Source organism: Gymnogyps californianus, chromosome 5 (genome assembly GCF_018139145.2).
Source record: "Gymnogyps californianus isolate 813 chromosome 5, ASM1813914v2, whole genome shotgun sequence".
NCBI classification, from domain to species: Eukaryota; Metazoa; Chordata; class Aves; order Accipitriformes; family Cathartidae; genus Gymnogyps; species Gymnogyps californianus.
The window spans coordinates 52,863,774-52,877,914 of NC_059475.1; the positions used below are offsets into that span (position 1 = coordinate 52,863,774).

A 14,141-nucleotide genomic window follows, 5' to 3' on the forward strand; every position below is an offset into this window, starting at 1 on the left:
CAAGTAACAGTATTGAGAAGTCTAAGTTCGTTCAGTGAACAGGTATTGCTCACCTTGGGTGTAATTTTAAAACCAGCTGCTTTGCTTTTGGGATCAAATAAGCAATTTTCGCATGTTGCTGTGCACCGTATGAATACACCAGCTTGGATCAGCCATAGCTGGATATCTGTATTCCACATACTACTGCATGGAAGAGACCTGCCTTTCATTCCCCAATTATTTCTTCTAATCTGGCAACATGACATGCTATCTATTATTCTTCTACCAGATCTGCCTGCTAGAGCAGTGTCACTCAACACAGTGGTAATCAGGAATCTCCCTAAAGTCCCCCAGACTAAGAAACCTTCTACGGCAAACTTTTAATTCCACTAGACTTCTTCTGAAGGGTGCATATCCCCATATCCTGATCAAAACTGAACAGAATGCTCTATTTTCAGTTAGGATGGGCGTAAACTTCACTATTATTCTCTTATTATATAAATTATTTACAATGTTCAGGGCTTGAAGAACATAAGGAAGAGCTGTGCATAATACTGAAGGCATGTGCTTTGAAAAATACTAGTCCTTCAGCGTAACACACTAAAAGCCTTGCTGAAAACCCTTTAAGGACTCTTCTGTACGCAACGAGTTCAAGCTAACCATACCCTTCACAACAGTGAACAGCTATCCCCCTTGAAGAAGCAAAAATTTAAAAGGATGCATCAAATCCACTTGTTCACAATGTAGGATTAAAAACGCAACTACCTTTGCTTTATGTTTAACCTACTTTGAGTAAACTTAGTAAGTTTTAAGAGACCTTTTTAAAGTAATTTAACAGTTTGCATTTCTAACTTCAGCTAACAGTATTTTTACATGATAATCAATTATTAAAAGATGGTAGGAAAGTAATTAATATACTGGGAGTCTCATAAATATGGTAACAACCAACAAACAAGCCATGCAGAAAGTGTCAAACAATAGCTTGGTCTCCCTGACAACCACATTAATTTCTACAATACCTTAAATATAAGAATAAACTATATATATAATCAACTCTGATAGACAGCCTGTTACTTATCATAGAATCACAGAATGCTTTGGGTTGGAAGGGACCTTTAAAGATCATCTAGTTCCAACCCCCCTGCCACAGACAGGGACATCTTTCACTAGATCAGGTTGCTCAAAGCCCCATCCAACCTGGCCTTGAACACTTCCAGGGATGGGGCATCCACAACCTCTTTGGACAACCTGCTCCAGTGCCTCACCACCCTCACAGTCGAGAACTTCTTCCTTACATCTAATCTAAAGCTACCCTCTTTCAGTTTAAAGCCATCACCCCTTGTCCTATCACTACATGCCCTTGTAAAAAGTCCCTCTCCACCTTTCTTGTAGGCCCCCTTTAGGTACTGAAAGGCTGCTCTAAGGTCTCCCTGGAGCCTTCTCTTCTCCAGGCTGAACAACCCCAACTCTCTCAGCCTGTCTTCATAGGAGGGGTGCTCCGGCCCTCTGATCAGCTTCGTGGCCCTCCTCTGGACTCGCTCCAACGGTCCGTCTCCTCCTTATGTTGGGGGTCCCAGAGCTGAACACAGTACTCCAGGTGGGGTCTCACGAGAGCGGAGTAGAGGGGGAGAATCATCTCCCTCAACCTGCTGGTCACGCTTCTTTTGATGCAGCCCAGGATACCGTTGGCTTCCTGGGCTGCGAGCACACATTGCCAGCTCATGTTGAGCTTCTCGTCAACCAACACCCCCAAGTCCTTCTCCTCTGGGCTGCTCTCAATGCATTCTCCGCCCAGCCTGTATTTGTGCTTGGGATTGCCCCGACCCATGTGCAGGACCTTGCACTTGGCCTTGTTGAACTTCAAGAGGTTTGCACGGGCCCGCCTCTGGAGCCTGTCAAGGTCCCTCTGGATGGCATCCCTTCCCTCCAGCCTGTCGACTGCACCACGCAGCTGGGTGTCGTCAGCAAACTTGCTGAGGGTGCACTCAATCCCACTGTCCATGTCGCCGACAAAGATTTTAAACAGCGCCGGTCCCAATACCGACCCCTGAGGAACGCCACTCGTCACTGGTCTCCACTTGGACATGGAGCCGTTGACCGCAACTCTTTGAGTGCGACCATCCAGCCAATTCCTTATCCACTGAGTGGTCCATCTGTCAAATCCATGTCTCTCCAATTTAGAGACAAGGATGTTGTGGGGGACGGTGTCCAATGCTTTGCACAAGTCCAGGTAGATGACACCCGTTGCTCTTCCCTTATCCACCAACGCTGTAACCTCGTCATAGAAGGCCACCAAATTTGTCAGGCACGATTTGCCCTTAGTGAGGCCATGTTGGCTGTCACCAATCACCTCCTTGTTTTCCATGTGCCTTAGCATAGTTTCCAGGAGGATCCGCTCCACGATCTTGCCGGGCACAGAGGTGAGACTGACTGGCCTGTAGTTCCCCGGGTCTTCCTTTTTTCCCTTTTTAGAAATGGAGGTTATGTTTCCCCTTTTCCAGTCACTGGGAACTTCCCCAGACTGCCACGGCTTCTCAAATATGAGGGATAGTGGCTTAGCCACTTCATCCGCCAGTTCCCTCAGGACCCACGGATGCATCTCATCCAGTCCCATGGACTTGTGCACCTTCAGGTTCCTTAGATGGTCTCGAATCTGATCTTCTCCTATGGTGGGTGGTTCTCCATTCTTCCAGTCCCTGCCTTTGCCTTCTGCAACTTGGGCGGTGTGGCTGGAGCTCTTGCCGGTGAAGACCAAGCAAAAAAGTCGTTGAGTACCTCAGCCTTCCCCATATCCCGGGTAACCAGGTCTCCCGTTTCCTGCCAGAGAGGACCCACATTTTTCCTAGTCTTTCTTTCATCACCGATGTACCTATAGAAGCCTTTCTTGTTGCCCTTGCCATATTTAATTCTATCAGGGCTTTAGCTTTCCTAACCTGACCCCTGGCTGCTCGGACAATTTCTCTGTATTCCTCCCAGGCTACCTGTCCTTGCTTCCACCCTCTGTAGGCTTCCTTTTTGTGCTTGCGTTTGTGCAGGAGCTCCTTGTTCATCCATGCAGGCCTCCTGGTGTTTTTGCCTGACTTCCTCTTTGTTGGGATGCATCGCTCCTGAGCTTGGAGGAGGTGATCCTTGAATATTCACCAGCTTTCTTGGGCCACTCCAGGGCTTTATCCCACGGTACTCTACCAAGCAGATCCCTGAAGAGGCCAAAGTCTGCTCTCCTGAAGTCCAGGGTAGTGAGCTTGCTGTGCGCCCTCCTCCCTGCCCTAAGGACCTTGAACTCCACCATTTCATGGTCACTGCAGCCAAGGCTGCCCTTGAGCTTCACATTCCCCACCAGCCTCTTCTTGTTGGTGAGAACAAGGTCCAGCATAGCACCTCTCCTCGTTGGCTCCTCTGTCACTTGGAGAAGGAAGTTGTCATCAGCGCATTCCAGGAACCTCCTGGATTGCTTATGCCCTGCTGCGTTGTCCCTCCGACAGATATCGGGGTGGTTGAAGACCCCCGTGAGGACAAGGGCTTGTGAACGTGAGGCTGCTCCTATCTGTCTATACAGGGCCTCATCCGCTCGGTCTTCCTGGGCGCGTGGCCTGTAGCAGACCCCCACTATAATGTCACCTGTCCCTGCCCTCCCTTTAATCCTGACCCATGAGCTCTCCAGTTGGCTCCTCATCCTTCCCCAGGTGCAGCTCCATGCACCCCACCTGGTCACTGACACAGAGGGCGACACTCCCTCCTTGTCTCCCCTGCCTGTCCTTCCTAAAGAGCCTGTATCCTTCCATTCCAACAGTCATAGGAGCCATCCCACCACATCTCCGTGATCACAGCCCTGCAGGCATGCACACATCTCTAACTCCTCTTGTTTATTCCCCATGCTACGTGCGTTTGCATAGAGGCATTTAAGTTGGGCCCCCAATGAAGCTGACTTACTGGCTGGAGTCGCTGGAATTCCTTTGTGCTGCTCTTCAGGTGCTCTCCTGCTGACCTGTGATCCCTCTCCAGGCTCTGGGCATCCATTGCTGGCACTGGCATCAAACTGGTAAGAGCGGGATGGACTGAGGTTCCCCTCCCCCAGCAACTTTAGTTTAAAGCCCTCTTCACCAGCTTGGCAAGCCTATGGCTGAAGATGCTCTTCCCCTTCTCTGACAGATGGACCCCATCAGCCTCCAGTAGACCAGGTTTCTCAAAGCAAGTCCCATGGTCTAAGTAGCTGAACCCTAGCGTATTAGAGCATAAAAGAAAGATGACAAATTCCAGTTCTGTGTGGAGTTATATAATATTTCATTTTGGTTTCACGTTTAAGTGCCCATTTGATATATCCCACAACTTCAAATCCTGGAATGCTAGGAAAATTCAAAAGAAGTTGTTCTGATTTTAAACCTAGGCACTATGTTAAAAAAAAAGAACCACAAAAGAACCTCACCAAGTCTAAACATATGACTTGTGAAATCTTAGACTAACTAGTCTGACAACGATCTTGTATTAAAAAAAAAAAATAAAAAAAAAAAAATCACAAAAAGGGTGATGCAGAATGTAACACTACAGAAAGATACTGAAGTCTGTAAATAAACATGGTTTTTTAACACATAATGTAGGCTTCTTTTCATATGATCTGAATTTAAGGGAAAAAATAACTATGTTGATGTAAAAAACTTACATTCACATGCATACTTCATACAGTTGCATCTCACTTCTGTAACAAACTGTCATAGTGTCAATTGCTTGTGCAAATTAAATCAGGTTAACTGACGGACCCCACAGAGTAATTAAAGTGGGAAAGCAGTACGCAGAATGCATGAAATTAAGTTTGAACAAATATTATTCAATATTGATGATCTGAAAGAATCTAAATCTATTCACCTTTCCTAAATGAAGTGTTAGCAAGTCACTTCTTGCACTCAACCATTACATATACAGGAAAAACTCCGATGACTGTTACAGGAAACATAAAAGACATGAAGAAGTAGGAGGAAGTCAAACCTTAGCAAATTCAGTTTCTCTTAGTCAGTACATACTATCAGCAAGTGCCCTTCTGACAGTCTTGTAATTACTCATAAATAAATGGTTTAGAAGAAAAAGGTTAAAATTAAAAGTAAATCCTAGAGTTCCCAGCATTTACTTCATTCACAGTCCAGAATTTGACAACAGTTTACTGTCTGCAAGTTTGTAGCTTCTTTTAAAAGGAGGACGTAGGGCTGACTGCTTTAAGACCCTTCACTTGGGAATTCCACTTGAACTCAACAGGACTCTAATTTATGTGTAATATACTCTCCTAACGAAAAGATCCTTATAACAGCACAGTAGGAAGTTTTCAAACAATTTGTTCAGCGGCACAGCTTAATAGCTCTCAAGCTGGATTTCTTTTTAAAAACCCAGCATATAGCTATAGGAACAAATACAGCCTTTGCACTCTAATGTGGAAATGCATCACAGAAATAATTGACCAAGAAGCAAATAAGAATGCCAGCAAACAGGTAATTGAATATAAGCCCCCAATGAAGCAATTACGCTCAAAATAATTAACACAATCCTTTCCAACAGACACGATGCAGGTGATTCTCTGCATAAAGCAGTGATAAATGATACTGAAATATTTTGTGCAGTTCTTGTTTACATGTGATGAAAACTAGCTACAGTTCCAACAGTGCAACAGATAACTGAAAGGCTAGAGAACGTGCCCTACTGTCAGCAAGTATGTGACTTTCTTATCAGAAAGGACATTTGGAGGTGACCTGATTACAGAAGCTACCATCAGAGTATGAAGTCACCAGTATTACAGAGTGCTTAGTAGAGAATGATATAAAAAACGATGGCTGGAAACAAATAAGGGATCAACTCAAATCAAGAACAAAAATACAATCTTAATGAAGAGCACAACTGAAACACTGAAACAAGCTACCACATGCTGCAATGGTTTCTCCAGTTTTTGATGTGTTCTTATCAAGATCGGATGTCCTCTGGAAGGTATGCTTTGGCTAAACCTATATTAATAGAAAAACTAAAGCAAATTTAGCAACTTCCAATATATAGAAGGTCAGGGGGTTTAAAGATTGATCCTTCTGGCTTCAAACTCTATTGATTTGAGCATCCAGTTTTGACAGCTGCCCCTTTAACGCTTGCCGTAGAAAGCTTACAGCTTCGCATTAGTCAACTCCAAAACATCGGCATGATCATCAAAACACAAAATGACACAATTGCAAAAATTTAACCTATAGGGAGAATGACAACATGAAACTAGATAGAATATGAAATACATATAGTTTTATAAAGGATTTACTTACATATTCAGTGATTTTAGGGTCATCACTTCTATCACCATGATAATCAAAGTACAGAAAGAAATTCATAGAGGTATCTGCTGCAATTGCAAAGTGAACCCTTTCACAGTCAGTCTACTCCATTTTGAGCATTCAGGGAAAGTCTTATTACCAGGAAAGATATAAATATAAATCATTCATTACAAAACATGAAAAATCATCATTTATAAGTACCTTGAAATAACTTTTTGCATGACTGAACAAACTAATCTTATTTCCTGGCAATTTCTTTTGAATTTCTGTGACATTGCTACCCATTCAATTTCTCTCGCCTTATCCTGAAGCCAGTTTCCTCTTTCCCAATTAATCACATCTGCTTCTCATTTTTGTTCAAAGTGTCAACAGTCAGAAATGAGTCTCAATTATCCAAGCTGCATTTGCAAGCTAACAAGACACAATTAATGAGAAGAGGTTATCAAACACACTATCAGCAATGTCTACTTAGGTATTTTTTTCAGCTGCTTCTATCAATCCAGTTCATTCAGGATATCCAATTGATTGAATCTTTGGATGCCCAACACCAGCAACAGGAGGTCAAGCAATCAAATCTAGATTTTGTAAAAACTCCAGAAAATCATTTAACTTAATAACAAAAGTCTCCTAAACTGTTTCTCAAACAATCACGAGACAGACCCAAAAGATGTGAAACCTGTTCCAAGTGATTCAGGAAAAGTGACAGATTTCTATAGTGCCAATATTAATCACAAGGGTAATCTCCTCCAACTTTGGTTGCACAGATCCCCAGTAGTGGGAAGCCCATATACATATAGAAACACAGATGAAGTAAAAATAGGCAGTTTAGATTGCTGTTTGAAGCCTGACTCTCAAAGAAGCAAAAGATGCAACAAAAACAGCCCTCAAGCCGCAAAATAACATGAATTTGTGGGAACCATGAATAGGTATCCCTGGTGTGCATTGGATGGCCTCCGCCGCATCCTTTGAAATATTATTCCCCATATATTTGTCCACAAAGCAGTAGCATTGCTTCTTTGCAAGGAAAAACAGCAGTCCTGTGACTTTTGGTGAAGTTTATGTATACTGTATTCCATCTTATGAACTCAATGTCCTTAAGAAAACGTAAATCTGTAAACTAAAATGAAGATAGTTTCTGACTAAAGCCAGAACAAATCAGTTATACTTGAAAACTTCTTGTTTTCCTGCCTTGAACACCCTGCGGTAGCCAGCTTACGACCCAAAATGGGACTTTTTCAATCAAGTTTCAAAGAAGAATCTACAGCCTAGCAAATATAATTCAGGGATAAGACCCTGAGGCCAATGACTAATTTGTTATATAAAGTAATATCTACCTATCAACAATGTCTTTTTTAATGGACCATGCTGTAAAAGCACATAACAAGAACCAAAGGAAAAAAAGACAAAAAAAAAAAAAAAAAGACAAGCCCAGCATGAAAAGAAAAAAACACAAGCAACTGATACTATCTTTCATGACTTACAAAAAAATCATTCCTGAGAACAAATTCATTTAACTCCCAAGACAGACAGGATCAAAATGGAATGGATTTGAAAAAGTATGTTGTCAAATGTTGACAAGAATGTATACGCCAACCTGAAAGACATGATTTTGGCAAGCCTAACAGATCACTACTTCTTGACCAATCATATATTACTGCCCTGTCTTCAAGTAATTCCCAGTGCTCTATTTATCAAGGGAAAAAAAAAGTGCAAGTTTAACCAGTACCACACACTGTAATGCAACTACAACCAACCTTGGGAAAACAGAATAGTCTATTCCCTTTAATTGATAAATACACCCCTGTCCCACAAAACATCAGTGTATGTATCATCATATACTGCATGTACAAACCAGCTCTTCTGTTACACCCACCCCGACAATTCCCAGAAGGAAACAAGTTTGTTAATCAATGAACTGAGAGGGATGTTAAAAGGCTCTGTGATTCTGGGAAATCTACTGTAGCTCAAAAGAGCCCTTGAGGGTCAGGAAGGAAAGGATTTAATAGTTTTCAGAGGAGTGACATATTGGCCTGATGCTTCTGTGAAATATTCTTGGAAGAAAAAAATTTCCATCACACTTCAACAAATGTAAATGTTTAAACTGTGAACTCAGTCTTCAGTTGTCTTCAAACCTGTTACCATATGTCTTTCCTTTCTGAGTGTACTTAACATTAAAATAACATGCTTGCACTCCTCAAATAACCCTTCTGCTGTTCCCTACTTCTGCTACTTTAAAAGCTTGTCAGCTGCTATCCATTGCAGTTCAATTTTCAGCATAAAATTAGCAATTAATATTTATTTTCACCTAATTACACTAATTTCAGGCACTATACTCGTCTTTAAGTGCCCCAACACTTGAAATAACGAGGGAACCCCAAACAGCTAAGATTAAGAAAACAATATCACAAATATTTCATTAAGAAACCTAACTCTGTCTCCCTTAACTGAGAATCTACTTTTGACCAACCATGAAGTAGAAACAGATAGAAGTGCTGTTTCAAGATTTCGTATCATTCAAAAGACCACTCAGATATAGATTCCTCGTAACAAGCAGATAAAAAGACAGGAAAGAGTCATGGAAAGGAGTTTGTAAATAAGGCTCCTCAGGTAATCGCACATATAACTGTACTATACGCATTGCACGAGATATACAAGCCCAATATGAACCAATGCAACACAACCACCATTACCTTGCATCACCTTGAATGCACCTTCAGACTGTAACGCACACCTTTGGGACTGCTTATACATTCAGAGTAGGCAATCATTGGATTAAAATAAATAAAATTGAAGGAAAACCCAAGCAGCTAAGACCTCAAGTCTCCCTCACGGTTAAGTACTCTAGTAATTTAGGATATATTGTGGCTCCTTCCTGCGTACTCTCTTTGCATTCAGGGCAGCATATCCCTGCTTCTGTTTCAAGAGGAGACATGGATCATCTCACCCAGTTTCCCACATAGTTCGATGGTTAGGACTCTGAGCTGTATCATCTGTGGGTTCAAATCCTGTCAAACTGGGGAAGAACTGAACTTCACATTTCTACTACAGGGAGAAGTTGTCTAATGAAAGGTGAGGAAAAAACAGTGTAATTTCAGATGAATTCAAATGCAGTAGGACCTCACTGAGATTAACTATTCAGATTTTTTGGTGCTGGCACCTTACTCCCACCCATCTCACCAAAGCAGGGTATTCTTAATCTTTTCAGTAATCTTAATCTGTTCAGTAATCTTTTGTCTAGAGATCTTTTTTGTCCCTGGATCAAAGCACTCTCAGATTTCAGGAGGCTTCAGAGGTTAGCTAGCATTTAAAAGTAGATTGATTGTATTTCTCTGAAAAACACAGCTAACTTGACTATAAGTAGAGTGGTTACAACCTAGCATTTTAAGCTTACAAAACATTTGAACTGATAGTGCTATAGATATTCAGCAAGCATCTTGCATTTAGATTGTTTCTGGAAAATATTACTACATACCTATTTCACTTTTAGAGGTTTCTTAGATTTTCACCACTAGTTTTTCCAATATCCCTTAAGGTCTCAGATCAGATTGCATATTTATGCTGCCAATATAACAAACAAAGGAAGAACAATCAACTCTGTATTCAAAGTAAAAGCTATACCTTGCTGCTAACAGCACAATGTGATGTTTGCTCATTCCTTCCACTCCTTTAGATAATGATGGGACAGAATTCTTTGGCTCTGAGGAATTTCTTTCTACTTACTGACCTAGAGGTACACGGGGCAAAATCATTATCAGATTGACCATGTTTATTCAGCAACTTTCTAGCTTTATAGTGCAGGAAGGTTAACACTAATTCAAGATACAAAGGTATGCTTGCTGTACGCCTCAAATATTGAACATGAATTCTAGGAACGCATCAGATTTTCAAATGTTAAAAACTGACAGACAACATATTTACTAATTGACTACAACAGAAGAGTGCTGGAAAGTATCCACTTCTCAGCATGACTCACAGTGTATTCTATGACTTCCTTGCAACCTCTCGCGTTTTACAAAGATGTAGTATTATAAGCTTCTGAAAATTTAGATTCTTTTCAAAGAAAAGCAAAACAAAAAGAAAATACAACTGTTAACAGGGCAAGACAGCACTCAGTGCAGCAATGCAATTACAGCATACAGAGGTATGCAGATAAGAATAACAATAAAAGAAATAAGAAATAACATAAATTACAAGCCCTATGTTTTACTTTAATATTTTCCAAGTACGGAGATTTATTATGCTGCAAAGCCACCGAAGTATCATTTTGCATAAGGCTGAAGTAATGGATTCTAACAGAAATACGAAGAATACCAAGAAAACTCTTGTACTGTTTAGCTTACTGCGATTGCAGACATAACTGAAAGATAAAAGATAAAACATGATGATATTTGAAGTGTTTACAAAAGCCAATAAAGTACCATAGGCAAATAATCAAATGTTTCAGTATATCTAAAAATTAGCAAGCCTTAGAGGAACACAAGAGGATCTCTTCCCAGTCTGCTAGGAAGTACCATGAGATTGTACTGTTTACAGAAGCTGAAGAATAAGCAAATGGAATAAATGATACGCTAAGCACTTGTGTTTTACATTTTATATATATGCACATACATGTTGTCAACTATTTTAAGAGCACCAGATACAGTGTGCACGAATAGACTGTAAACTTGGGGGTTTGCTGATAAATCCTTTCAAAAATAAACCAGTTACATGAAGGAATCAATCCAAATTTATATTATTGGCCAGATGTGTCTGTCTGGCCGTCAGTATCAATTGCAGAGAACACACAAGGAATCTCAATCATATTCTTGACTTCTCTGGGAACCAGAAGTAACTTGACAGCACTAAAAACAAGACTCTAAAAGACTGTCTAGAGATACATATAGCTGCGTTTCACCTTGGATTCTTCAGCAATTGTTGCCACATCTGATGGTGATTCCTACTGCCAAGATATTCCTCTCAAATTCCCTGATCTGTACCAGTAGGTTGTAACATAGTACACCGTATCACCACAGTTTTTGTATTACACAACAGGACTGACAATTTAGAACCACTATTATGACCCATATGATTAATATACATACATACATTAATAGAAAGATCAGTACTTTTTGAAACAACTCAGGCAACATGTTTAACCACAAGATGCAGTTATAAACAAGTATGGAAAGGCCATGAACCATATTTGAAAAACCCATAAATCCCTTTTGAATGCTCACAAGAGTAATTTTAAACATTTTACTGAATGATCCTTTGTTCTTTTATTACAATAGGGAGAACTGCAGTTTCAGAAATACTTATTCTAGACTATTATTATTATGAGAGATATTCTGAGATTCTTCTTTGTCATTTACATTGCATTAAGTGGCAGAAGATGAAACAAGGACAGAAGATGACAGAGCATGGTGCTTTGAACATATTTGGTTTTAACAATAATAGGGTATTGTCCTGGTTTCGGCTGGGATAAAGTTAATTTTCTTCTTAGTAGCTGGTACAGTGCTGTGTTTTGGATTTAGTGTGACAATAATGTTGATAACACGCTGATGTTTTAGTTGTTGCTAAGTAGCGCTTATCTTAAGCCAAGGATTTTTCAGTTTCCCATGCTCTGCCAGCAAGCAGGTGTGCAAGAAGCTGGGAGGGAGCATGGCCAGGGCAGCTGACCTGAACTAGCCAAAGGGGTATTCCATACCATGGAACGGCATGCCCAGTATATAAACTGGGGGGAGTTGGCCGGGAGGGGCGGATCGCTGCTTGGGCATCGGTCAGTGGGTGGTGAGCAACTGCACTGTGCATCACTTGTTTTTTCTTGGGGTTTATTTCTCTTTTTTTTTTGTTATATTTCCTTTCATTACAACTATCATTATTAATATATTATTATTAGTTAGTATTATATTTTATTTTACTTTAGTTATTAAACTGTTCTTATCTCAACCCACGAGTTTTACCTTTTTTTCCCCGATCCTCCTCCCCATCCCACTGGGAGGGGGGAGGGGGGAGTGGCTGCGTGGTGCTTAGTTGCTGGCTGGGGTTAAACCACGACAGGTATAAAATTAGGTAGCTGACACTTCAATTACCTCTCAAACTATGACTTACTGACAGGTCCCTCAGACCTGAGGAAAGCACAGACCAGTTTGGGAGAGGAACTGCTAGATAGTTCTGAAATCATGAAACATGTGTGGAAGCCCCAAATAAGAACAGACAAGTCATACGTGTGTGGATAAACTAGGAAGTCAGAAACAGCAAAAGGCCACAAAAGCAGTTGCACAGAACTGGCTGCGAGCCACAGAAGTTCTGATGAGAGGTGACATTAACAGAGGTCCTGGTCAAATTTATGAGAAAAAAGGCAACAGTACCTTATATAGACACCCAAAAGGAGGCATGAAATGCCCAGAAACAGGAAGGAAAAACACTATAATCTCTATTTTTAAACTAATAATTCTTAAAGACATCATATTTTTCTGGTATGTTGATATAGTAACAATTTATGATACAGGCCAGCCATTTAAAAGTTAAGATTGAGATACTTCAAAAAATTGTCTAAATAGGCATTTAGGATATTTGTAATGCTACGGATTACAACCTTTGTGACTGTTGGTAAAGCATTGGAACGGAACATTGGAAGTTAATGGAAGCTGTCCCTGAGATATTTCACTGTAAAGCATTCCATTAGATTTTCATAAGAAAATAAATTTAAAAAAAACCCTTACAAAAGTACAAAATCCAAATGTATTTTAAGATATACTTAACATGAAGAATAAACACAGAGAATTATTTCTTTCTTAAACAACAAGAGAACATCTACCAAACGTGCTTCTTCCCTGTTCACTTGTTTAGTTATCCATCAGCCAACTTCAGATGACTGGTTATTATACAGGCAAAAGAGGAGATAATCTGTCATGATGTATTTTACAGAATAGATTCCATACAATATGCATAAAGTTATCTGTAGGATGGGATAAATCTATCCTAGCTAATAGTAAATTCCTGTTTATCCTTCTTAGAATATTGCATAAAAACAGAAGACAGAAAAACACTCTGAAGCATGCAACAGGGAGAAATTATCTAAACAAACAGTCTGTAGAAAAAACCAAAATAAGATCAACTATCCAGCTCTAGTCTCCCTTGAAAACCAAATCCTTAATCACTATTTAACAAGCCTTTAATAAAAAGGAGACTTGCATTAAATTGGCAGGGGGGAAGACTGTTGGAAAAAAACCCAGACCAATCTTCAAATCCATCCCCTCTTGAAATGAATGAGATGAGAATCTAAGAAAAATAAATATAAGAGAAAGCGTAGAAAGCAAACATGACATTCACTCACATAAAATTTTCTGGATATTCACTCAAGGCCATATCAATGATATTCAAGGCATCATGATAGTGTTTCTGGGCTGATAACAAGAGTGCAAGGAGATGAAGAGAGTTGGCATCATCTCCTTGTAGTTGCAGAGCCTGACGAACATAACCCAAAGCTTCTGGTATCTGATTAAAAAAAAAAAAAAAAAAAAAAAAAAAAAAAGGCAGAAAAAGAAAGCAACACTATTAGAAGTTTTGCCTATTACTTGATTGCATGTCCATAAAATTTTCAAAATATTCACCTGGATACCATGTAGAATTCTGTAGACTCCTGGAAGACACTACTCAGAAGTTTAAAATAGACCTGATACTCTACAGTGAACAGTAAAAATTAAATCATATATTAACCCTGGAAAATAAGATACATGTTTTAATAAAATAGTTCCCTTCAGCCCTTTAAAATATTCACTTACTATTCTTTTTCAAGTATTGGTTGTATTTCTATATGATTTTGAAAATATTTTAATTGTAATACATTAACTAAAACGTACAGCTAGACTGCAACAGTAACTTTTCTTC

The 14,141-nt window shown here is 39.9% G+C and overlaps 1 protein-coding gene across 5 annotated transcripts in view; it reads right to left on the minus strand.

The window, feature by feature from the left end:
• TTC7B (tetratricopeptide repeat domain 7B) overlaps positions 1-14,141 on the minus strand; it is a 152,596-nt gene that overhangs the window by 57,128 nt on the left and 81,327 nt on the right. For all 5 annotated transcript variants that reach the window (XM_050897117.1, XM_050897116.1, XM_050897119.1 and 2 more), the window contains one exon: positions 13,588-13,748. In XM_050897117.1, the coding sequence (XP_050753074.1) occupies positions 13,588-13,748 (161 nt within the window). The remainder of the gene's footprint in view (positions 1-13,587; positions 13,749-14,141) is intronic.